Source organism: Vulpes vulpes, chromosome 7 (genome assembly GCF_048418805.1).
Source record: "Vulpes vulpes isolate BD-2025 chromosome 7, VulVul3, whole genome shotgun sequence".
Lineage (NCBI taxonomy): Eukaryota > Metazoa > Chordata > Mammalia > Carnivora > Canidae > Vulpes > Vulpes vulpes.
The window spans coordinates 19,375,575-19,398,484 of record NC_132786.1 but is presented as its reverse complement, the minus strand read 5'-3'; the positions used below and the strand labels follow the sequence as shown (position 1 = coordinate 19,398,484).

At 46.5% G+C, this 22,910-nt stretch overlaps 1 protein-coding gene and 1 pseudogene across 2 annotated transcripts; one reads left to right on the top strand and one right to left on the bottom strand.

The window, feature by feature from the left end:
• The first annotated feature begins 517 nt into the window (after positions 1-517).
• Positions 518-4,019, top strand: LOC112916254 (GTPase IMAP family member 5-like; annotated as a pseudogene).
• Positions 4,020-5,870: 1,851 nt separating this feature from the next.
• On the bottom strand, positions 5,871-14,853 carry GIMAP5 (GTPase, IMAP family member 5). Of its 2 annotated transcripts, none has more exons than XM_025993810.2 (3): positions 14,646-14,853; positions 9,649-9,697; positions 5,871-7,619 (listed from the first exon to the last, which is right to left on the bottom strand). In XM_025993810.2, the coding sequence occupies exons 2-3, from the start codon at positions 9,689-9,691 to the stop codon at positions 6,733-6,735; spliced, it is 930 nt and encodes a 309-aa protein (XP_025849595.2). In that variant the 5' UTR covers positions 9,692-9,697; positions 14,646-14,853; the 3' UTR covers positions 5,871-6,732. The 2 variants fall into 2 exon arrangements, with proteins under 2 accessions (XP_025849595.2, XP_072619226.1); XM_072763125.1 differs by having other exon boundaries at positions 9,649-9,694; positions 14,646-14,732.
• Between the last annotated feature and the right edge of the window lie 8,057 nt (positions 14,854-22,910).

Genomic DNA, 22,910 nt, shown 5'->3' with positions numbered 1-22,910 from the left:
AACACCTCCTCCTTCCGTAGAATTTGTGACTAGTTTTAAAAAATTTTTATCTGTGTGTGTGTGTGTGTGTGTGTGTGTGTGTGTGTGTGTGAAGAGACCAGAAGCCAATGAGAGAGGCCATATAGGAGAGGAAGGAAGATTCTGTAAAACTTACAAGATTTTCCAGGATCCACTAAGCCACAAGGCTTGTTCTCTCTCTCTCTCTCTCTCTCTCTCTCTCTCTCTCTCAATGCCTCTCTCTATCTCTGTCTCTCTGTCCCTTTCATCCCAGGTTTACCAGTAATTGCCGTGCCAATCTGGACATTTGAACTTCCTAAGCCTCATCTTTATTCTTAAATAATTAAGGTTAACAATTACCCACCCCAAGGTCCCCCATAAGTGCAAGCTGAAAATATTACTGATACTACCTTTTTCAGAACCTAAAATTTTGAACAGAATGAGCTCAGAGTAGAAAAACCCTTTGGTGATACTACCAAACTTCTTTCCCATGTTTGTGCAAAACCATGTTCATGTATGCATGTATGACACAGGGAACAGCATCCTCTGCCAGCCGGTGTTCGAGTCCAGGCTGGGGAACTACCCTGTTACCAAAACGTGCCAGGGGGAGACAGGGACCTGGAACGGAAGGAGCATCCTGGTGGTCGACACGCCCCCCCTCTTCGAGGCAGAGGCTCAGACCCAAGAGCTGTACAAGGCCATCGGGGACTGCTACCTGCTTTCCGCCCCAGGGCCCCACGTGCTGCTGCTGGTGACCCCACTGGGGCTCTTCACTGCCCAGGACGTGGTGGCCGTGAGGAGGGTGAAGGAGGTCTTCGGGGCGGGGGCCATGAGGCACGTGGTGGTCCTGTTCACCCACAAGGAGGACTTGGCGGGCGAGTCCCTGGACGACTACCTGGCAGACACGGACAACCACAGCCTGAGGAGCCTGGTGCAGGAGTGCGGGAGGAGGTACTGCGCCTTCAACAACAGGGCCACCGGGGAGGAGCAGAGGGAGCAGCTGGCCAGGCTGATGGCCGTGGTGGAGAGGCTGGAGAGGGAGACGGGCGGCGCCTTCTACAGCAACGACCTCTTCTTCCAAGCCCAGCTGCTGCAGCGAGGCGGAGGTGGCACCCGCGGGGCGGAGCTGGGGGGCTACCTGGCCAGTGTGCGGGTGCAGGTGGAAAAGCAGAAGCGAGACCTGCGAGGTCCCGGGAGTACCTGGGCCTGCCCGGCGCTCCTCACATCAAAAGCTGGCTCATTTCTCCTTATGAATTTTGAGTTTGTCTCATCCTGTGCAGCTTACTTCTGCTGATCATCCTGTATCATCTTTAATTTTGTGTCATCTGAGATGCCTGGCTGGCTCAGTCTGTAGAGCATGTGACTTTTGATTTTGGGGTCGTGAGTTCAAGCCCCATATCGGGCATAGAGTTTAAAGATATTTATTTATTTATTTATTTATTTATTTATTTATTTATTTATTTATTTATGAGAGAGGCAGAGACATAGGTAGAGGGAGAAGCAGGCTCCCTGCAAGGAACCTGATGCAGGACTTGATCCCAGGACCCTGGGATCATGACCTGAGCCAAAGGCAGACGCTCAACCACTGAGACATACACCCAGGTGTCCCTGGGCAGAGAGTTTTAAAAAACATTCTGTCATCTGTATGTCACAGCACTTCCTGAAGTATCTCCTCATGGTTCGTTTTCCTGTGTGTCCCCAGTTCTGAAATTCTCATCTTCCACAGATGACACGGCTTGTTGTCTCTACAGCTCCCATTCTCCTTCTTCCTTACAGAGTTAGGGTTTGGTTCAGGTCCCCACCTCTCCTGAACGGTTCTCCCACCTCTCCTGAACGGAGCCAAGTGCCTCAGAAGAAGAGGACAACAGTTCAGCTCTGGGAATGCCTTGCTGGTCTATATATGACCCCATTCTCTGGGGCAGTGACTAGTTCAAGAATGGGCCTGAGACCCAATTCGGGCCAAGGAGAAGTGAGTAAAAGTCTGTAGAGGTGGAGACAAAAGGTCTCTCCTTTCTCAGGAGAGACCCACAGAGAGAGACAGTCTTCTCCCTCTGGGCTTGTTGGGTGTGAGCGTGATGCTTGGAACCCCAGCAGCCATCTCGCAGCCAGCCTGAGCTTGAAGCCAACGCTTCAAAGCAGATAGAGAAATGAAATGAACCTGAGCCCTGAATTAGCCAGTCTGGAAGCCCGCTCTATCTCTGGATTTCAGAAGTGTCTGCCAACACATTTCCTAATTGCTTCTACCTGCATCTGAAAACATGTGAAGTAATGAAGAATTCTCCATATTCCTTTTTAAACATCTTTCATCCTATCAGAGCCTTCTTGTTCTCATGCTTCTTTCCAGGAAGGTGCACTGAGGAAAAATGAACTGGTTCCTAGAATTAGGAAGGGCCCCCCTCTACTACTAAAGTGTCTGCTCTGTTGTAGACACTCAGTGAATCATGAGTAAAGTGAAAACTCCCTCTCATTGGATTATTTTGAAAAAAATCAGAGAGGGTGGGGGAATGTGAGCACCTCTGGGCAGGTCTCCTCTGTACTTCCTTCACAGTCTGGGGGAGAGACAGAGCTCACTCTTGAACACTTTCCAAGGAATTACTTTGTTTTTTTTTTTTTAATAATAAATTTATTTTTTATTGGTGTTCAATTTTCCAACATACAGAATAACACCCAGTGCTCATCCCATCAAGTGCCCCCCTCAGTGCCCGTCACCCATTCACCCCCACCACCCGCCCTCCTCCCCCTCAACCACCCCTAGTTCGTTTCCCCGAGTTAGGAGTCTTTATGTTCTGTCTCCCTTTCTGATATTTCCCACACATTTCTTCTCCCTTCCCTTCTATTCCCTTTCACTATTATTTATATTCCCCAAATGAATGAGAACATACACTGTTTGTCCTTCTCCGATTGACTTACTTCACTCAGCATAATACCTTCCAGTTCCATCCAAGCAAATGGTGGGTATTTGTCGTTTCTAATGGCTGAGGAATATTCCATTGTATACATAAACCACATCTTCTTTATCCATTCATCTTTCGATGGACACTGAGGCTCCTTCCACAGTTTGGCTATTGTGGACATTGCTGCTATAAACATCGGGGTGCAGGTGTCCCGGCGTTTCATTGCATCTGAACCTTTGGGGTAAATCCCCAGCATTGCAATTGCTGGGTCGTAGGGCAGGTCTACTTTTAACTCTTTGAGGAACCTCCACACAGTTTTCCAGAGTGGCTGCACCAGTTCACATTCCCACCAACAGTGTAAGAGGGTTTCCTTTTCTCCGCATCCTCTCCAACATTTGTGGTCAAGGAATTACTTTGGCAAACATTCGAATATGAATGAGTAAAGGTTTAACAAAACCCTTTCTCCATCTCTGCTATAAAATCTCTTTGGGCTAGGAGAGTGACAAAGAAGGGATGCGGATTATTGCACATTACTGCTGCCGCTGGTGGAGAAACAGGCCACTTGCTGGGTATGGACTAGCCACACACCTGGGGGTGGCCCTCCTCTTGCAGCCCTGCTCCCCCATACTTTCTTGAGCCAAGTTTTTGCTTCATCCAGGTGACTTCCTGGAGGGAGGCAAGGTCACCCACTGTCTCCTGGATCTGGACTTGTGCCTCCGATGGCTTCAAGTTTGGCACATTCAGATCCAACCTTGTTGGATCACCTTCTTCTGCTCAACCCACTCACCCTCTGAAGGCCCAGGGCCCCAAGGCTGAAACCTGGTTCCCTCCCTGATCCAGGAATCCCCTGCTTTTGAAAGTGCGTGTCATGTCATTTCCACTTCGCTTTTATACAACCATTTACATTAGTGCCTGTTTTCCCTTAGTGAAAGAAAACTCGAAGAGGATTTTCATTTTTACAACAAGTGGCAAAAAGTGAAAATAACATTCAGCTGGTTTTGCAATGAGCCGATGGGAGGGGCAGCGTGCATCCGGGGCAGCCAGAGTGGCTTGGCCGGTGCTTCTCCGGGAGCCCCACACAGCATCTCGGTGTCCGCCGCCACAGCTCTGGGCTTCATTCTCAACTGATTTCATGCATCCATTAGCAAAATGTGTCTGAGGGTATTGGAAAAGCCAAAGAAAGATCATTTGGCGGGAGTGGTGGGGTGGTGGGGTGTCTGGGAATGTTCAAAAATGTTCCATATAAATTAACGGTAATTGTTTCTTTGCTTTACGCTGCCGTGTTGGCTTTCAAAAGGTTTCCTAGGAATGCCCTGCCTTCGGAAACCGGAGATTGGGAAGGGTCTACATTGCTGTCCAGAACCACCTGGTGTAAATTCCACCCTTTGTCAGGGTTGCCCATGGGTGTCCTCTCCTCTCCATCCCATTCCCTCTGCTGCAGCTCAACCCCTGATGGCTCAGATGGAAATCTTCTTTTCTAAATGTTATCCCTGCCCCCAGGCTTACATTTATATAATCCAACCACCACATTGCTGCCACGGAATCTTCCTAAAATATGCGAATCTCCTTAAAAACCTCCAGTGGCTCCCTTTTTTTCTTTTCTTTTTTTTTTTTTTAAGATTTTATTTATTTATTCATGAGAGACACAGAGAGAGGCAGAGACATAGGCAGAGGGAGATGCAGGCTCACTGTGGGGAGCCTGACATGGGACTCCATCCCAGGACCCCGGGATCACGACCTGAGCCTAAGGCAGACATTCAACCACTGAGCCACCCAGGCGTCCCAATGACTCCCTTTTCCTAGAAGACAGCAGTGGAACCCTGAGGGACCTACTGAGATCCCCGCCCAGCCCCGTCTCTCCCTGCACCTCTCAAGTGCTGATTCCCTTCCCCTCCTGGATAGTGGCCTCCCCAAGCAGGGACTGCCCAGAGAGGCCAGTCAGCGTGTTCCTAGACAGACACAAACACTACCCTGTCTAGGGAGCCTGTGTGCAATCCTTTTGGCCAACATCTTACCTCTGAACAAATTACTCTTACATCCATGTCTGTGCGCCCTTTATCCCTCTATCACGTGATCCCTTATGTAGAGCAGGAGCCGTGTACCATTTTTCTCATATTCCTGGTGCCCGGCGTAGAACCCAGCTCTCAGCACTCCCGTAGTAAATGGAGCTGCACTGGATTGACTCAAGCAAGGAGAGATCCGGTAAGGTGGCACAAATTGAGAATGCTGCCTTCAGGGGGTGGTCCTTGGTCTGAAAACTTGGCATGTCCCGGGTTTGAGGACTTGAATATAACGTCTTTTGACATGTCTGGAGTCAATTACTCAATGCAGCTGTAGAGGTCAATGTGGTATCTTTGTCACCCATAGAGGTTTGGAGATTACCCCTGGGTGTCACATTGAGTCCCTAAGACTCACCCCAGAATTAGCTATTTACCCATCCAGCCACAGGCTGCCTGGGACGACTGCAGGTCTCCCTCCCAGAATACAAAGGAGCAGAGAAGGAGGGCAGGGGGTGGCTACCAAAGATGCCCCTCATCTGATTTGTCTGTTTCCACTGAATTCATGACCTCGGCTTAGAGTCCACCCCAAGGTCTGCCCTCTTCTCTTTACTACCATTGAAATGTTGGGTATGACACTTTCCTCAAATTCCCACAGAGAGCACATCTGATTGAACTGGACTGTACTGGGTTTGAGGTTAAGATGTTGCATGCGATGTAGCTCGACCAGCAACAGGAAACACACTGTGAGATGGACCTAGTCTGAACTGCAAGGTGTTTTATACAGCCTGTGAGGTGCGAAAGGCCTTCACAATTTAAAATGGTTGAGGACATCAGAGGAAGAATAATGTTTTTATGGCCACATGTGAAAGTTACAGCAAATTCAAAGGTCATAGTTTGTCAAGCTTTATGGGAATGCAGCCTCCTGGAGCCTGTGGCGGCTTTTGCATTACCAGGACAGAATTGAGTAGACTATAGACCATTTCTTAAAAAGATATTTTATTTATTCATTTGAGAGAGAGAGAGGGAGTGAGAGCACAAGTCAGGAGGAGTGGGAGAGGGAGAAGCAGACTTCCTGAGGAGCAGGGAGCCCGACGTGGGGCTTGATCCCAGAACCCCAGGCTCATGACCTGAGCCAAAGGCAGATGCTTAACCCACTGAGCCACCCAGGCACCCAACTATAGACCATTTTTAAGCCTAAAATTTTATTCACTATCCAGCCCTACCACCCCTACTCTAAGAAATTACAGTTCCTTTGTTTTCTCAGCCACTGATAATTTCCTAGTGACTGCTTTTCCTGAGGCTCAGCCCCTATCGTGCTGCTATGACCCCCTCCTGTACCTGTTCCAGGGCCTCTTCTGGTCTCAGGAACTGGCCCTTACCCCTCCTCATCATTCTTTCTCCCAGGGGGTAGGGGGGTGGGTGTCAGCTTTTATGACTAACTCTGATGAAATCAGAGCATGTTTCTGAATAAAATAAGGCATTCTGTCACCAACTTTTAATATAACACACGTGTCTCCCCCAACAGCACAATGGCTTGAAGCAGGGCCCAGAGGTGGCACATCCCCATGGCTTCGCCCCCCGCCACCTGCCTCCCTGCACGTCCCAACCACTTCGTGACAGTTTCTCTTGTACCATCACAATTCTTAACAAAACAAAAAAGAAAAATATTTTTTTTCCTTTGGGTTTTATTTACCTAAAAGGCTTGAAGAAAATGGACAGCGTGTCCAGATGTGATGGAGAGAAATGGAACGTGACATTAGGTAAAAAAATCAAAGGCTCTGGCCCAGAGATGGTGACTCTGAACACACAAACCAGCTGATGCAGCAATCACCTGAAAAGGCTCAGTGCCCATGAGTAATACACAGGTTAATTAAAGTGGCAAGGAAAATCAAAAGGCATATAATAAGGACCGCAGAAATCCCGATATGAGAAAGCATCCACTTTGTGATTTTAAGGAGCGCCGGGCAGGCCCAGGTACTCCCGGGACCTCGCAGGTCTCGCTTCTGCTTTTCCACCTGCACCCGCACACTGGCCAGGTAGCCCCCCAGCTCCGCCCCGCGGGTGCCACCTCCGCCTCGCTGCAGCAGCTGGGCTTGGAAGAAGAGGTCGTTGCTGTAGAAGGCGCCGCCCGTCTCCCTCTCCAGCCTCTCCACCACGGCCATCAGCCTGGCCAGCTGCTCCCTCTGCTCCTCCCCGGTGGCCCTGTTGTTGAAGGCGCAGTACCTCCTCCCGCACTCCTGCACCAGGCTCCTCAGGCTGTGGTTGTCCGTGTCCGCCAGGTAGTCGTCCAGGGACTCGCCCGCCAAGTCCTCCTTGTGGGTGAACAGGACCACCACGTGCCTCATGGCCCCCGCCCCGAAGACCTCCTTCACCTTCCTCACGGCCACCGCGTCCTGGGCAGTGAAGCGCCCCAGTGGGGTCACCAGCAGCAGCACGTGGGGCCCTGGGGCGGACAGCAGGTAGCAGTCCCCGATGGCCTTGTACAGCTCTTGGGTCTGAGCCTCTGCCTCGAAGAGGGGGGGCGTGTCGACCACCAGGATGCTCCTTGCGTTCCAGGTCCCTGTCTCCCCCTGGCACGTTTTGGTCACAGGCTGGTTCCCCAGCCTGGACTCGAACACCGGCTGGCAGAGGATGCTGTTCCCTGTGGCACTTCTCCCGCTGCCTGTCTTGCCCACCAGGATGATCCTCAGGGTGGGTGGTGTTGCAAACCAGTTATCTTCGTCTCTGCCTATAAAAAAACAATTTGTTGTGTCTATTAAGTTAGTGATTATTTTTCTAAAGATTTTATTTATTTATTTGACAAAAAGAGAGAGTGAGTATAAGCAGGGTGAGCAGCAGGCAGAGGGAGAGGGAGAATCAGGCTCCTCATAAGTAGGAAGCCCAATATGGGGCTTGATCCCAAGACCCCAGGATCATGACCTGAGACGAAGGCAGACACATCAACGACAGAGTCACCCAGGCACCCCTAAGTTAGTGATTCTTAGTATTTTTAGGTTATGGGCCTTCATGGTATCTCATGAAAGCTGGTGAACCTCCCTCCCCCAAAACAATCATATCTAAAGACACACAAAAGTTTGTATACCACTTGAAGATGTTCATGGATCCCAAAAAGCTGACATTAGAAGCTCATGCTTAGACCCACGGCCAAGTGAGGCACTGCCCCAAGGATGCTCTAAGCACTTCATCTAGAGCAGGGAAAACATGGCTTTTGTTTTGTTTTGTTTTGTTTTTTTTAGAAAAAGAATGTGTCCCCGTGCTTTTTCACAGATGGTGCTTTGGCCATTTTCATGCTAAATAAATATAAGATTAGAAGGAGGCAGAGGATGAGAAGCCACAAATGAGAAAATATTATCACCTCTTCTCCACCCACAGATCCCCAGGCATGCCCGCACAGCAGTACCCAACATGTGCATCTAAACCTCAGGGGTAAAGGACGTCTCAGATGCCAGCTACAGTACTCTTCCGTCAACGACCAGCTGAATGGCCCTGGGTCTCTACTCTCTTGGTGGGCAGTTGGGCATTTGCAACTGAGATGACAAAAGACTTGTTTATGTCAAGGACAAAGTCTGGGAGATGCCCCTGGACTGGAGGCTGAAGAAGAGCGGAAGAGCAGTAGAAGCACGTGTTGGGGAGATCTGTCTGATTGAGTTACAGGAAATGATCACAGAAGTGGTGTTGGGGAGGGCGACTCTGAGCCAAGAGCTAAAATCTTCAGGGGGGACACCTGGGTGGCTCAGTGGTTGAGCGTCTACCTTCGGCTCAGGATGTGATACCGAGGTTCTGGGATGGAGTCCCACATCGGGCTCCTATATGGAGCCTGCTTCTCCCTCTGCCTCTCCCTGTGTCTCTCATGAATAAATAAATAAAACCTTAAAAAAAAAAATCTTCAAGGGATGAAGGCTGGTGAGAACCCCAGGACTTTTAGACTTCTTATGAGTCCAAATGAATTATATTCATTTCAGTCTCCTAAAATCTCTTGCTTTATTCCTTCTACTTTGTGTTGGTTCTTCCTCTCCTTAAGTATTTGCAGCAAGCACCATTACTCAATCTCTACGGGAACTTAGCCTCTTTCCAGTTCGGAGCAGACCAGGAAAGAGAGATTGTTTTTCACAATCATGTTCCAAATCCTCCAAACTGACATGGAGTTTCACTTCCACGTTTCCCACAGGTCACGTGGCATGACAGTGTGTGGGGTGTGATGATAATAGGGAAGGTAAGGAACAAGTGATAATTGCCTCCTTCTTCATTTTATTTATGTATTCATTTATTTTTATTTTAAAGATTATTTATTTATTCATGAGAGACACAGGCAGAAGGAGAAGTAGGCTCCCTGTAGGGGGCCTGATGTAGAACTTGATCCCGGGACCCTGGGATCACGCTCTGAGCCAAAGGCAGATGCTCAGCCACTGAGCCACTCAGGAGTCCCTCTTCCTCACTTTATTTTTTTATTATTATTTTTTAAATTTTATGTATTAATGAGAGACACACACACAGAGAAAGAGAGAGAGAGGCAGAGACACAGGCAGAGGGAGAAGCAGGCTCCATGCAGGGAGTCCGACATGAGACTCGATCCCGGGTTTCCAGGATCAGGCCCTGGGTCAAAGGCGGTGCTAAACTGCTGAGCCACCGGGGCTGCCCTCTTATTTACTTTAGAATAGCGGGGTTTCTGTCCCTGTGTTTGAGATGGAGGTGGGTGGAGGGAGAGCAACAACTCTCCCAGGTGCCTGGAGCTCCTGAGAACATCCAGGCTTTCTTACCTTCAGCCATCGTTCCGTATCTGCTCCTCTGAAGCCCTTCCATGCTCTTCTGGAATAGAAAACAGAAAAGGAATAAAAGCAAGTGTCCATATGGGAGTTGCTAAGGCCTGAAACACTTTCAATTCAGACGTCTAAGAATAATTATCCTAGGATAAGCCATTTCCATTGCTAATTTTCTAACTCATATTATACTTTCAAACATCTATGACTAACTTTAGGCAAATCAGGCAAAGCTAGGTTATGTTAACGCAATGCACTGTTGAAAAAAATTTTTTTCAACTTACAGGAAATTAGGAAATATTTTTAAACAAATCAGTTATCTCTCTCCAACTTTTAAAGGCATAAAATGAAGAGTGCATTCTTCTATGGAAGCAGGAGTGGGACATTACTATTATTGTTTGGAATCAAAGTAGATGAACTTGCTAGAATACAGGGGGGAAAACTGCCTTTCTGTAAATAACATTGATTTGTCAGAAGTCCTGAGAATTTCCAGTCCCAGAAGCTGTGGTAGATGGATACTCCAGGGGCAAAGAGGAAAGTACAAGGTTCCTTCCAGTGGTAGGGCGGAAAGGGGACAGGTCTCCTTCAGGGACTGACAGGAGAGGAAAGAGTGGTAGGGAGGTGAGCACTGACATCTTCCTTACCCCTTCCACCCCCAGCCCTGCCCACCCTCCAAGTCGTGGGTAGAGAAAAGATGGTGCCATAGTTGAAGGGAAAGAATCGACATTCAAGACAAATTGAAGATAACGTCATAGCCTGCTCAGATTTTATTTTATTTTAAAATTAAAAAAAAGATTTTATTTATTTATTCATGAGAGACAGAGAGAGAGCGGCAGAGACACAGGCAGAGGGAGAAGCAGGCTCTCTGTGGTGAGCCCGATGCAGGACTCAATCTCAGGATCCTGGGATCATGACTTGAGCTGAAGGCAGCCACTCAACCACTTAGCCCATGCCCCACCTGCTCAGATTTTAATACAACTTCTTTCCTGGTGGGCTCTGAGGTTCTGGTCTCCTCCAAATCACCATTTTTTGTATCTCAGCAGATTTAACTGGAAATCTACACAACCATTAGCATAAAAGTTTCATTCAAATGAGGCAGAGTATTGGGTCCTCTTCCTTGATGTTAAAAGGTAAGTGTGCACGAGACATGCAACCATAATTGAGAGGAACTCTGAGGCTCTATTATGTGTCCCTTTTCAGTCTGAAAAGTGATGCAGTTATGAAACAAACTTCTTAAGTGGAGGAATACACAGAGTTATAAAACAAATGGCATCGTTTGCCATGAAAAATGTAAATATTTCAGCATCTTGGCTGCAGCTGTTCTGTTTGATCGAGAAGTGGAAACATTACACATATGGCTCCATTCACATTTTTCGGCTTCCAATCTTAGTCCCCCTCCCTCTGTCCTTCCAAGGCAACCGATATTCTGAGGATTTTATGGCTCATTCTCATTTGTGTATTTATACTTCTACATACAGTGTCTCTATAGATATTGTATGGTTTTTGTATTTGAAACATTTTATATAAATGATGCTATTTATGTAATATTTTATCAATAATTTTTAAAACATTTATTTATTTATTTATTTATTTGAGTATGAACAGGTGGGAAAGGCAGAGAGAGAGGGAGAGAGAGAATCTCAAGCAGACTCTGCAAAGAGTATGGAGTCAGACATGGGGCTTAATCTCATGACCCTGAGATCATGACCTGAGCCAAAATCAAGAGTCTGACCAACTGAGCCACCCAGGCACCCCTTCACTCACAAACGTTTAAGCTGTTTCAAACTACATGTTTGCTACTACAAACAATGCTGTAGAATGATCCTATATGTCTCCTCGTGCACATGTGCAACAAGTTACCTGGGAGAGACAGTTGCCAGATGACTAGGTACTACCAACTAGGACCCCAGGATGGTTGGGTGAACTCCCACACTGGCACCAGCCACATATGAGAATTCCTAAACCTAATTAGACTTATTTTTTTTTGTCACTCTTATGGGTATAAGTAAGGACATCTTAATTAGCTTAAACTTGCATTTTGCTAATTTCCACTGAATCAAAAATTATTTTCATAGTTTATTTGCTATTCAGGTTGCTCCCGTCATATAGAAATAAAATTTGCACATTCTATTCACACGGTGGATCTTTTGGGGTCCTCTTTGGGAGAAACTCTCTACTTCCACGTTACCAGAGTATATTGAGACAACTTACTTCCTTCATTTCCGTTCTTCCTTTCCTTCTCCTTCCTTTTCCTCCTCTTCTTCCTTTCCTTAAGCCCAGAGAAGAGCGTTTTCCTCACCATCTACCATGGGCTATCCTAGTTTCTGGTAAATTATACTCCAACTTTTGCTAAAACTGCTCAAATTCTCTGGCATCTTTTGTATTTTAGATGACATTTTCTGAGGTTTGGGAACTTCAGAAAATATTCTGGAATCAATCTATTCAAAAAGCCGATGATAACAGTGGTGAGGATGTTGACAATGGGCTTCATCATTGGAAGCATCCTTGTGCAGCCATCCCTAACCTAAATTCCTTCATGTCTGTGATTCTAATTGTTTTTCTAAATTCCTTGTGATGTGATCAAGATAGGTGTTGAAATTTCTATTAGAATATTAGGAAATTGGGATCCCTGGGTGGCACAGCGGTTTAGTGCCTGCCTTTGGCCCAGGGCACGATCCTGGAGACCCGGGATCGAATCCCACGTCGGGCTCCCAGTGCATGGAGCCTGCTTCGCCCTCTGCCTGTGTCTCTGCCTCCCTCTCTCTGACTATCATAAATTAAAAATTAAAAATTAAAAAAAAGAATATTAGGAAATTAAACATCAAATGACTTGCCCAAGGTCATCAGATTGCCGTGGAGCTAAGATTAAAAAAAAGGGGGGGGGGGAATCCCTGGGTGGCATAGCAGTTAGGCGCCTGCCTTCAGCCCAGGATGTGATCCTGGAGTCCCGGGATTGAGTCCCACGTTGGGCTCCCTGCATGGAGTCTACTTTTCCCTCTGCCTGTGTCTCTGCCTCTCTTCTCTCTCTGTGTCTCTCATGAGTAAATAAATAAAATCTTAAAAAAAAGAAAGGATTAAAAAAAAAAAAGGCTCCTTTACTTGCATATTCTCTTGATTCCACAGGGGGGAGGAGAGAAGATTCCAAACAAGTTCACAAGCCTCTTGGGACACCACATACAACATTACCATCCCACGGTCAGGACATAAACTGATGTTGACCTACTGAAAGCCTGCCTTAAAATCAACACAGAGAATTGTATTCCAAAATTATGAGAGCATGTGTCTTTTTAAAAAGATTATTCAAAAATAAAAGTGCAGGAGTCACTCCAAATTGAAGTATTTCGATTTAAAACAATCTGGTGTTTTGATTTAAGTGTGACCAATGGGGCTGACACAAAAGCCAATCAAACTCAGGTTGAGATGCAGCCGGGTCGTTCTCCTGAACCATCTTCTGAGTAGTCAGCCTGCAGGGGAAGACATACGTCTCCCTGAGGGATAGATTTTTAGGCAGATATCGACAAATAAGAAAGTGTCCAGGGGTGGCTCAGTCGGTTAAGCGTCAGACTCTTGATCATGATCTCAAGTCATGATCTCAGGGTCCTGAGATTGAGCCCACTGCTTGGCTTCATGCTCTGCCCGGAATCTGCTTGAGATTCTCTCTTTCTGCCCATCCCCCTACTCTCTCTTTCTAAAATAAAATAAATAAATAAAATATTTTTTTAAGTGTCCAGAGGCGAGTCTGGAAGGATATTGACAGAAATGCTAAAATGAGTCATAGACAAAATATTAACAGGATAGAATAAAGTGTCAGAAAAGACCGGGGGAAGGACTGTACATACACCCAAAGGAATGTGGCGTCAGTCTCAGAGTAGGCAAAAGTGGAAACAGGGATTGGAGGCAGATTTCTTCTCCAAAAGGAAAATTCTACTAATCTTCTCCAAAATGGGGCCAGGTATCACGAGAGAGTGGCGGGCAGCATGCAAGCAGAGATTATGACAGTATCAGACAGGGATTGTGGGAGGATCTCGCTTAGGTAGGAGTTTCAAGCAAAGGAACATAAAGTGCACTTTGATTTTAAAATTATATGAGCCAGATTTTATCATGATGATACTTTATTTTACCAAACTATGAAAAAGCAGGCTCTCTAATGCTGTTCTAGGATAGATAAAAGTATTTATCTACCTTATTCATAAGTATCCCTTCACTCATCTGCCCAGTCCCTGTATTTCCTGGTATAAGTCACTTGTTGGGTACTTTAGTCATTGTGATGTTGTGATCTGTGTCTCACTAAGAATTAGTGGACAAAAGGATTGTTTCCATGTGCCCTGAGCATAGTCTGTTTGTCACAGGATAGAGTCCTACATCATGTCACAGGAAATGGGGAGAATAGAATGGCTTTCAGATCAAAGTCAAGAGACAATGTCCACTGAGGAGTCTCCTTTGAAATGCTGGGCTCCTGGGGTGGGGGTTGGGAGGGGGATAATGATCCGTATTTGCCCTTTACAACCCTGAGAATCCATCCTTCTCTACCAGACCTTTCTGGGATTTGGCACAAGTCAGGGCTTGGGAGTGGTGGGAGGGCTGTGAGAAGTTAGGAGAGTTGAGAATGAGAAGTGTGTCCCCTCCCAGCCAGGGCACCTCTGGAGTTTCAGTTTTCTCATCTGTCGAATGGGAGGACAATATCAGTCCAGCTTTATGAAACCCTGCGGGGCCTCGGAGATCGTAGGAGCTAAGAAGGAGGCAACGCGACGGAGAAGACCGTCGCGCCATGAAATGCGCTGGGTTGGGAGCGCAGGGTCAGGGGGGCCCAGCCTGTGTCCGCGGCCACCCCAGGGCGGCTGTGCCCGGGGCTCTGACCATCACCAACCCGGTCCACCAACGCGCGAACCCACAAGGACGGTAACCTGGGCGAGATCACACCAGAGTCACCGGCTGGAACCAAATCGTGGGCCCTCAGACCCCCAAAGACGCTGGGACCGGCACCGGGTTCCCCTTACCAGGCGCGGCGCTGCGGGCTCGGTGCTCGACCGCGGCTCTCCGGGCGGCTTGGGGCCTGGAGGCGGGCGGCTCTGGCGGCACAGGCAGCTCTGGGGGCGGGGGGTCAGGCTCTCCGGGCAGCTGGAGGGGGGGCGGCTCTCCGGGGAGGGACCGCGGGCGGCTCCCGGGGCGGCTCGGGGAGCGGGCGGCAGGGACACGCGAGCTCCCGGCGCAGCGGGGGCGGGGGCGGGGGGGCGCGGGCTCTCGGGGAGGCGAGGGCGCAGCAGGAAGCAGAGGTGGGTGCAGCTGGGGAGGAGCCGCGCGGGAGGCGGCAGGTTCCAGGGCTGGGCCTCGGCGCCACCGGAAGGCAAACTGGCTTAGGGAGCACGACCCCCCGCTCCGCGCCGATGCCGATGGGGACGGTCCCTCGGGGTCCGTGGCCAAACCTGCGCGCAGCGGCCGGAGAGCAGCGAGCGCGCGGCGGGTGGCTCCCCTAAGGGGACGGTTCCTGCCGGAGCCTACCGGGGTTGCCATGCCCTCTCCCATGTCCTTCTTTTGACTCTTTAAAACAAGCAGAATTTGGAGGTAGAGGCTCTGAGGGCAGTGACGGACCCCCGGACGCCCCCAGTGACCCAGGAAAACCCTAGTGGGGCACCAGCCACTCCCCTCCGCGTCTATGGCAGGAGCACCTGCTCCGCCGGACTCCTCAGACCCTTGTTCGAGGCTCTGCTTCTAGAATGCTCCTGCTTACCAGGGACACAAGGCTGAACTGGTAGACGGAGGGGCTGAAAGAACAGCTCTAAGGACGAGATCTGAAGGACTCTCCAGACCTCCTGGCTGGCTGCCCCTTCTCTGTCCTCTGACAAACCAGCCCTAAGAGGCTTTAGGGGCCTGAAGCTTCTGTGTCCATTTATTGGGAGTGGGGCTGGGGGGGGGGGGGGCTGTGGTTCTTGTATTTGTCAACTGATTCACATTTAAGGCTAAGGTAGTGAATGTAAAACAATTACTCTGCATTTGTTTCTCATGCCTCAGGAAACCGTTGGGACCACACCAAAATACAAAGCTTCTGCGCAGCTAAGGAAACAATCAACAAAACTAAAAGATGAACTACTGTATTTGCAGCATTATTTACAATTAGTCTCCAAGTAAGAGGACTTGACAATACTATTTGTTACGCACAGTTCATCCTAAATTCACCTGGTAATTGGGGTGACCACCTGTGTTAGGTAATTGCCTTTATTCCAAGGGGAAAATAAACTCCAAACCTATTCCTCAGAGACCAGGAAGCACAGCCCCGGGCAAGGATAAAAAGTGAATGCAAAACCGGGAACAGTGAAGGGGGCTGATTTGCACAAGAGGTGCTAGAAACAGTTCAGTGACAACATAAGAAGTCCTAAGAGACCACCACCTGCATTTTTCTATGATGCCCAAAGCCTTTGGTGCCATTAGCCTCAGGGAGACGTGCTTGCACACATCTGCAAGCTTAACCCAGTGAGTAAATGAGTTCTGTGGAAGCAGAAGGCAAGACAGCCATGGGAGATGAGAGCTAGTAGGATCTCAGAGCTCATCTAGAATAGTTTTTTTTTCTTTTTTTTCTCTCTCTCATATTACAGATAAAGAGACCAATGCTAGTAGAGAAATGCCATTCACAAAATCACATAGTTAATTTTAGTATATGGTGTAAAGTATGCATCGAGATTCTTTTTTTTTTTTTTTCCCCAAATGGATGTCCATTTTCCAGTCTTGGAAAGACTATCCTTTCTCTAATGAATTACCTGCTAAATTTTGCCAAAAATTTATTGTTCATATTGCCATTGGTCTATTTCTGGACTTTATTCTGTCCCACTGATCTATATGTATGGTCATTTTTACTAATACCTTGCAGTTATGATGAGTGTAGATTTATAGTAAGGCTTGCAATCGGGGAGTGTGAATCCTCCAAATTTTTCTCATTCAAAATAGTTTTTGTTGTTTGTTTTTTCATATAAATTTTAGGAGAAGTTTGTAAATAACTACAAAAAATCCCACTCGGATTTTGATTGACATTGTGTAATGAAATTGGGGGAGAATTGACATCTTAAGAATATTGAATGTTCTTATCCACAAACATAGGCTGTTTCCCCATTTATTTAGGTCTTCTTTGATTTTTCTCACCAACATTTGTAGTTTTCAGCTTTAAAATCTTAGATTTACCCCAAAGTAGTTTGTGGTTTTTAATGCTCTTGAGTAGGGGACAGGTGGGACTAGGTAATGACAGATAGGGAGTTACAGGATCAGGCTCACAAAAATCCCCCAAATGTGGATGTGTAAGGAAACTAGAGATAAAAAAAAAAAAACAAACCAGACCATCCTGTCCTAAGTGTCAGAGGTGGGATCCTGTTCTTTTTTTTTTTTTTTTGGGATCCTGTTCTAACAGCTACTTGTGACCAACAAAAAATTACCAGTCTCTAAAAAGGAAGTAAGCCATTAAAGGTGTTATCACTAATCCTTACTCAATGGTGCTATCAGTGGAGATGTTAAAAGGATTTAAATTCCCTGGTTAGCTTTCAATAAAAGTCTGGTCCTAAAAGCCCTCAGTGGCAACCCTGTTGGGAGCACTCTCACTCCTGAGAGCTTTTTCTATAACCTCACCTAATATAAATCTAAGGCTTTACTCGCTTTCCTTTGTCCACAAGATTCATTCTTCGACTCTGTGAGACAGGAACTTCGCTCTCCCGCTTCACTATTATAATAGTACTGATGATTTAATTCCAATTTCCAATGGTTCATTGCCAGTAAACAGACATATAATCAATTTTGCATGTTAACCTTGCATTCTCCTACCTCGCTAACCTAATTTATTAGTCCTGGGATTTTTTTTTCCTGAACTCTTTAGGATTTTCTACATAGATAATCATGTCATTTCTGAGTAAAGAGCTTTATTACTTCCCTTCCGCTTTCTATGACTTTTCCCCCCCTTGCCTCATTTCTCTGGCTAAGTGAGCGGTATGATGTTGAATTGGAGTGATAAGGATGGCTATCTTGGCCTTTTCCTGACCTTAAGGGGAAAGTGTCCAATCTTATGCCTCCTGTATTCTTACTGATTTTCTGTATGTTTTACTGAATACTAAGAAAGGCGGTTAAAGTCTCTAACTATACTTTTGGATTTATCTATCCTTTTGATTTGTTTAGCTTTTGCTTCATGTATTTTGAAGGAGTTTTAAGTGAATACATTTTTAGGACTGTTATGTCTTCCTGGTAAATTGACGTATTTATCCTTCTGCAATGTCTGTTTTTACCTCTCTCTCTCTCTCTTTTAAAGATTTATTTATTTATTTGAGAGAGGGAGAGACAGAGCATGAGCAAGAGGGACAGAGGGAGAGAGAACCTCAAGCAGATTCCAAGCAGAGTGCAGAGCCCGATGTGGGGCTTCATTTCACCACTCTTAGATCATGACCTGAGCCAGAATCAAGAGTTGGATGCTTAAGTGACTGAACCACCCAGCCACCTCTTTCTTTGATAATATTCCTTGTTTGTAGCCTACTTTTCTATTAATATAGTGATTCAGCTTTCTTTTCATTAGCATTTTCATGGTATTTCCTTATGTATCTTTTTACTTTTAACCTATCGATATTGTTGTGGTAGACAGAGTTCTAAAACTGGCCCCCAAAACCCCTATGACAGTGTACGTACCCTGGACTCTCCCCTCTCCTTGAGCATGGGCAGACCTGTGAATAGGATGGAAGCCATTCTACATGATAAAAGTGAAGGGACTCTACCATGGAATTAAGGTCCCTGATCTTCTGGTTCTAGGTTAGTCAAAAGGGAGATTATACCAAAAGGGCCTGACCTAATCAAGAAAGTTTTATTTTTTTAAAAGATTTTATTTATTCATTCATTCAAGAGAGAGAGAGAGAGAGAGAGAGAGAAGCAGAGACACAGGCAGAGGGAGAAGCAGGCTCCACACAGGAAGCCTGATGTGGGACTCCATCCCCAGACTCCAGGATCATGCTCCAGGCCAAAGGCAGACACTAAACCGCTGAGCCACCCAGGGATCCCCAAGAAAGTTTTAAAAGAAAGAGGTTGTTCTGCTGGCTTTGAAGAAAGCAAATATCCATATTGTGAACTGCCTATCAAGAGGGGCAGCCTGTAGGACCCTCCAGAAGGACCTCACTCCTACAACCACAAGCTACTCAATTCTATCAACAACTTGAATGAATTTGGAAAAGGATCCTGAACTTCAGATGAGAATCACTGCATGGCTGACTCCTTGACAGAGCTTTTGTGGAACTCTGAGCAGAGGACCCAGTTAGGCCATGCCTACACTCCTGACCCACGGAAACTGTGAGCTAATAAGCGTATGTTGTTTCAAGTTGCCTAGTTTGAGATAATTTATTAGGCACCAACAGAAAACTAATATACTTGTTATATTTATAGTGAGTTTCTTTTAAATAGCATATGGTTGGTCTTGCTTTTTAATCCAATCTTAGAGTCCCTGCATTTTATTTGGGGGTGTTTAGACCATTTATCACAGTCTACATGTAAGCAATATTAGGCCACTTCATGTGTAATTTAAGAAACTTACACAAGTACTTATAATTTCTACCTCCTGGGACTTTTAGATATGTGGTAGGTTCCTCAATACACTATTACTGCTTTTGTTTCAGATAATTATCTTTTAGAGCTATAAGTCCTTTATATTTATCTTCTTTTTTTGCCATTTCTGGAGCTTTTTATTTCTTTAGGTAAACACAAATGTCTGTCTGGTATCACATTTACTCCTTCAGTCTAGAGAATTTCTTCCAATATTTGTTGTACTGCAGATGGGCTGGCAGTGAATCAGCTCAGCTTCTGTGAGAGTCTTTAGCTCACCTTCATATTTGAAAGCTAGTTTTATTGTTTTTAGAAATCTGGGTTGACATCTGTTCTTTCCCTGATACACAGATATCTCTCAATTGTCTTCTGGATTGCAGGCTCTGACGAGAAATCATCTGTAATTACAATCTTTATTCCTCTAATATAATGCCTTTTTCCCCTCCTGAGTTATTTTTAAGTTTTTCTCTTTATCTTTGGGTTTTCACAGTTTGAATGTGAAGGGCCTAGATTTGTATTTGTTTCTGTATTTATCCTGCCTGAGCTTCTCTGGGATTCTGGGGCCCCTTTCACAACCACCTTCTTTTCCCACCCCTGAGCCCTGGGCCAGGTGAGTAGGTGCCTCCTCTGGGATCCACACCTCTTGACTAGAGAGAGTATGGCTGATTTAAAGAGAAGGACTGACTTCCTTTAAAGTGTTTTGTCACATTCTGAAATAGAAATAAGGAAATCCTATCAGTTGGTTACACAACCCTAGGAAGGCATCTGATTTTCTAATGATGAGGCTTCAAGTACTTTCGTGGGCTGGCCCACCCCCATAAAACTCCAAACTACCAGCATACCCTCCTAATTTAGGGCTCTGAGGCTTTCTGCCAATGCACCTGTGGCTCCTTCTCTTCTCCATTGTCTGAGGAGCTCAATTTTTTTTTTTTGTATAAAAATCCAGATCAATAATCATGTTGAAGACATTACCTAAATTTCTACTTCATGTTGGTAGGCCATGAACCATCATATGTGCTACAAAATTGGAAAATATTATTTTCAGTATAATTCACATTTGTCTTTTTGGCAATAAATTGTTATAAAGTAGATAGACTGATATATCAGAAGTAAACATTAACATGCAAGACCTGACATCTCTCTCACAGGCAATAATAAAACCTAGAAGGATCCCAAAGGGCAATATGTAGCCATATATAAGAACTAGACAGGTATTAAGGAGGGTCGGTGTCTGGTTTTGTCTGAATGTTTGTGTAGTTTCTCCACGTTTTGTATGTTGAAAACTCAATGCCCAAGAGGATAGTTTTAGAGGTGGGGCCCTTGGGAGATGAGTAGGTCAAGAGGGTAGATCCCTTATGACTCAGAATTATGCCCTTCTATGTGGTCTATATATACAATGGAATATTCCTCAGCCATTAGAAACGACAAATACCCACCATTTGCTTCAACGTGGATGGAAATGAAGGGTATTATGCTGAGTGAAGTAAGTCAGTCGGAGAAGGACAAACATTATGTGGTCTCATTCATTTGAGGAGTTTAAAAAATAGTGAAAGGGAATAAAGGGGAAAGGAGAAAAAATGAGTGGGAAAAATCAGAAAAGGAGACAGAACACGAGAGACTCCTAACTCTGGGAAACGAATAAGGGGTGGTGGAAGGGGAGGTGGGCGGGGGGATGGGGTGACTGAGTGACAGGCACTGAGGGGGCACTTGAGGGGATGAGCACTGGGTGTTATGCTATATGCTGGCAAATGAACTCCAATTTAAAAATATACAAAAAAAAAAAAAAAAGAAAGAAAAGAAAAGAGAAAAAGAAAGAAAAAAGAATTGTGTCCTTCTAAAAGAGGCCCCAGGAAGCTGACTCGTCCCTTCCACCAGGTGAAAACACAGCCAGAAGTCAGCAGTCTGCAACCCAGTCTGCTTCTCACCAGAATCTGACCCAGCCAGCATCTCCATTCTGACATCCAACCTCCAGAACTTTGGGGAAAATTCTTCTGTGTTTGATGAGCCGCCCAGTCTGTGGTATTTTTGGTCTTTTTAATATGTAACAGCTCAGGCAGACTAAGCGAGTGTCTAAATTTTTATAAATGCTCCAAATAAAAATGTTTTCTCTTTGCTATGAAACCACTGTCTCCTCAAAACTACCAGTCACTTCACTATTGTTTTCAAGAAAGGAAAAATGCGTCAAGACTGCTAAAATAAATTACGGACTTTTTAAAATTTTTTAAGATTTTATTTGTTCATGAGAGACACACAGAGAGGCAGAGACGCAGGCAGAGGGAGAAGCAGGCTCCATGCAGGGAGCCCGATCCCAGGACGCGGGATCCCGCCCTGAGCCGAAGGCAGATGCTCGACCACGGCGCAGCCCAGGGGCCCCTCAATTACGGACGTTTTAAAGTTAGACGAATTCATTTAAAACTGTGCAAATAGTCAGAGGTAACCTCTAAACGCTTGAAGTGAGCCCTGAGCCTTTGCAGACTTGATACAAGCGCGCGGCGGCGCGGGGATGGCAGGCGGCGGAGCAGCAGGAGGAGCAGCAGCGCGCCCCCCGCGGCACGAGCACCCCCGCCCCGCCCCCGCCCCGGCCGCCCCGGCCGCAGCCGCTCGCACGCCCGCCGGAGCCCGCCGTCCGGGGCCGCGCCGCGCAGCTCCGCCGCCAGCGCCAGCAGCTCCCGTGCTTGCCTCAAAGAGTTCCAAACACAATTGGTTGGTTCACTCGCTCATTCTTTCATCTGTCACCCCTACTTACAATGGGTCAGGCAAGGTCCAAAGAGCTGGTGACACCACAGTGAAAAAGGCATGGTTCCTACCTTCCCTGACATCAGAATTTAGCGAAAAACATTGGAAGGACCTGGCTAGCGTTGGAAGGATACCGTGAGAACTTTTGGGGGGCTTGGCTTGTCTTTCCAGGGACCCCAAATACAGAAAGCAGAGGGCAGATTATAGCGCATCCTCTGTGTCCGCGAGGGAGCTTTAGATGCTAGTTTTCGCAGGTAGTTTTGTGTCAGTGACCTAAGCTGTGGGTACTAAGTTTTCCCAGGAGGTTCCACAGCCAGGGGAGACTTTGGAAAACCCTGGGAATCAGGAATTGGCTCAGTGACTCGGGGATCCGCCTGAGGGTGGTTGGCCTGGGGAAAAAGCAAGAAGAGAATTTGCCTTTTGTTTTTGGAAATTAGAAAGAGAATGTATCTGATCTGAAGAGCCTATGATCAGCTCTCAGAAAACCAAACACTTTGCTTGTGCAATTTGTCTGAATATGATCTGTGTGCTGGAGACATGGGCCACTGCCCTCTGGCTCCTACTGTCCTTGCCCCGATTCTGAGGCCTCTCAGAGTAAGTGATTTTACCCAATTCCGACCTGATTTAATGCAGTTAAGCACTCAGTGAACAAGTTTGCCTGAGCACCGGAGTGCCTGGACACAAGCACACAGCCTGTGCCCCTGGATTACCTGATACTCAGTCCAAAGCTTTTTGTGTTTCTGCAGTAACACCCTTGCCACGTCCCCAAAGTCCTCAGTAAAGTTCACTCCACAGGCCTTAGGTGATTAGTTATCTTATGCATCCAAATCAGCAAAGTCCCATAACTGACCCCTGAGCAGAAGTGAAGAAACAGCCAGAAGATTCAGTGCACAGAACAAGAATGTAGCTACAGCATGAAGTCCTTGTCAATGCTGGAAATGAGAAAGTGTGCTGTAGGCAATTCACTGAACTTTCCA